This window comes from Triticum aestivum, chromosome 4A (assembly GCF_018294505.1).
Source record: "Triticum aestivum cultivar Chinese Spring chromosome 4A, IWGSC CS RefSeq v2.1, whole genome shotgun sequence".
In the NCBI taxonomy this organism is placed as follows: Eukaryota; Viridiplantae; Streptophyta; class Magnoliopsida; order Poales; family Poaceae; genus Triticum; species Triticum aestivum.
The window spans coordinates 103,727,423-103,730,445 of NC_057803.1; the positions used below are offsets into that span (position 1 = coordinate 103,727,423).

At 51.2% G+C, this 3,023-nt stretch overlaps 1 protein-coding gene across 1 annotated transcript; it reads left to right on the plus strand.

The window, feature by feature from the left end:
- The first annotated feature begins 421 nt into the window (after window positions 1-421).
- Window positions 422-1,854, plus strand: LOC123085431 (E3 ubiquitin-protein ligase RDUF2). Its single transcript, XM_044507062.1, has one exon. The coding sequence runs from the start codon at window positions 647-649 to the stop codon at window positions 1,487-1,489; it is 843 nt and encodes a 280-aa protein (XP_044362997.1). The 5' UTR covers window positions 422-646; the 3' UTR covers window positions 1,490-1,854.
- The last annotated feature ends 1,169 nt before the right edge of the window (window positions 1,855-3,023 follow it).

Below are 3,023 nucleotides of genomic sequence, written 5' to 3' on the forward strand. Positions count from 1 at the left end.
AGCTGCTTAGATGTCCGAGCACGTTGGAAATCGCTACGGACCTCACGCACCCAAACATCTTCCATTCGAAAATAATTTAGATTTTGTTTTAGTGTTTCCATTATTTTGTTAGTGTTCGTCGAGATATGAGTTTGGGTCCGGAAATGGATATTCGAGGACCTCGCTGCTTTTCACTTCGAAATAATCAGAAGGGATCCCTCAGAAAAGAAAAGAAAAGAAAGTACAGAACAGAATCGCCGATCCGGGCGGCGGGCAGCGCCGAACCATCCATCCCGCCTCTCTCCCTTGGCTGAGGCTTTGACTCCCTGGCCCAGCTGACCGGTCAACGTGGCGTGTCGCGGCAGCCCGCGTGGCGTCGCCGTCACCAGCGACGTCACCGCCGCGAGCGAGTGCGCCGTCCCGTCCCGTCCCACATAAAAACGAAACCACCCACTCACCCACCACCCAATTCCCCTCCCCTCTCCAGGTCTCCTCCCGAAACCCCCAATTCGAAAATCGATTGGGGATTTCGGCGTCCCAAGCTCCCCCCAGATCCGCGCCTCCGGCCGGTTCGCTCGGCCGCCCCGTCGATCTGCGGCCGCCGTCGGAGCTGACCGGTCCACGGCTCGATTCGCCCGGGGGATTTGTTTCGGGGCTTTTGGTCCTGATGGCGTCGTCCCCGGTCTCCTACTGGTGCTACCACTGCAGCCGCTTCGTGCGGGTCTCCCCGGCCACCGTCGTCTGCCCCGACTGCGACGGCGGCTTCCTCGAGCAGTTCCCGCACCCGCCGCCGCCGCGCGGCGGCGGCGGCAGCGGCCGGCGCGGGGCCATGAACCCCGTGATCGTGCTGCGGGGCGGCTCGCTCTCCGGCTTTGAGCTCTACTACGAGGACGGCTCCGGCGACGGGCTGCGGCCGCTGCCCGGCGACGTCTCGCACCTCCTCATGGGGTCCGGCTTCCACCGCCTGCTCGACCAGTTCTCGCGGCTGGAGGCGGCCGCGCCGCGCCCGCCGGCCTCCAAGGCCGCGGTCGAGTCGATGCCTTCCGTGACCGTCGCCGGGGGAGGCGGGGCCCACTGCGCGGTGTGCCAGGAGGCCTTCGAGCCCGGCGCCGCGGCCCGGGAGATGCCGTGCAAGCACGTCTACCACCAGGACTGCATCCTCCCCTGGCTCTCCCTCCGCAACTCCTGCCCCATCTGCCGCAGCGAGCTTCCGGCGGCGGCCGTGCCTGAGGCGGAGGCGGACGCCGGGCTCACCATCTGGCGACTCCCCCGCGGCGGATTTGCCGTCGGAAGGTTCGCCGGCGGGCCCAGAGAGCAACTGCCGGTTGTCTACACGGAGCTGGATGGTGGTTTCAGCAACGGCGTCGGGCCGAGGCGGGTGACATGGCCAGAAGGAGAAGGGCAGGTGGACGGCGGCGAAGGTCGGATTCGCCGTGTATTTAGGAACCTGTTTGGGTGCTTTGGCCGGGGCGGCCGGCCCGAGAGTTCCTCGCAGTCCCGTAGTGGCTGAGCAATGTTCTTCCTGGTAACTCACTTTCAATTGATGATAGTGGTGAATAAGTAGGAGTTTAGTATAAGGAGGAAACCCCAGGTGGTGAGTTATTGGTTAGTTTGATGTAAATGAAGGGCTTGCATTCCCCCCCTTTTTGTCTCGTTTTAAGAATTTAGAGTTGGCCATGAGCAAACTACTCAGAAATGAAATTTGATAGCAAATCAGGAAGAACAAGCCCAAGCCTTCAAGAACGGGATAGCAGTGAATTATGCGGGAAATCAGTCACTGGCAATATTCTAGGCAAAGAGAACAATCGGCGTTCTCACTTCTGTATTGTTTGTGCATATACTGGATTCGTTAAGATAAATTTTGATTTTGCATTATGTTGGTCCCATACATGAAATTTCAATATACTTGAGTACTTCTATTTTTATTGTTATTATTCCTCTGCCTAAACCTCTTTTTTGTTTCAACATAAGATATCCTTAGACCGGTCATAAGTTGTAACAACGGCTATCGATTTACTTGCAGTTTGCCGAATCTTGGGCTGCTAAACAGGGATGGCCTGAACAGCATACAAGTGATGTTTGATTTTTTTTTTTGGATGTGCCTTCTACCATGCTGGACTCTTAATGTTTTTATTTGCACTGCTAAATAGAGAAACAAAAGAAGTCCATTACAGGGTTTTGATGCTCAACCGATTCAAGTGTTATGTATGTAACATTGAGATACCGATCTAGATTGATTTCTTCCGTGAATTGAACTAGTGTGAGGGGCCATATGAGTGAAGTGATTAACGAAGAAATGTCTACCGTACTAGTAAGATGATATTCTGTCATTATATTTCTATCACAGCAATTAGCAGTTTGTGGCATGTATAAGAGATGTTGAAGTGGAGTTTTTTGGACCGCAAATCCAAATGGAGTTCTCTGTTCCTTCATATATGTATAAAGTTGCTAGGAGTACCATGTTATTGTTTTCCAAGTTCATGTTGGGCTGGATTCCGAACAATGTTAGTTATCTTGCAGTAGGCATGACACTCTTTGTCTATGTTCATCATTGTAGTTCATTTCTTTTGTTTGACAGTCATACAAGTTAGCGCATAGTGGTTGGCCTAATTTTGATGTTCTACTTCTCATTTCTTCTGTACATTTTTGTATAAAATAGTGGCAGGATGATCTTCAGCAGAACCAATGGAATTGCTATCTATTTCTCTTTTGAAACTCACCCATAGTGAGTTCCGTTGCTCATCTAGGAATATATCTACAGTAGTTCTCTAGTTAGTTGTGGCATTGCACATGAATTATTTGCTAAAGCTATCAAGTCTGTATGTTCAATAGTCCATGTTTTAATGCTATTCAAGAAAAAGGGCCTTGTCCATTCTGTTTTACATAGCTGTAATCCATTTTTGCCCATGGTTTGGATTTGCTTGTGACCATTCTCTTATTTGCCTTATATTGTATCATCATGTGTTTGTAAATTGCATTACTTCTAAACCGACCATGTACTCAAGTTGTTATTGTTTGGACTTACTGGTAATTTCTAGGTTGCT

Excerpts from the sequence above, each read along its gene's own strand:
- LOC123085431 (XM_044507062.1), top strand. The coding sequence starts at position 647 with ATGGCGTCGTCCCCGGTCTCCTACTGGTGCTACCACTGCAGCCGCTTC.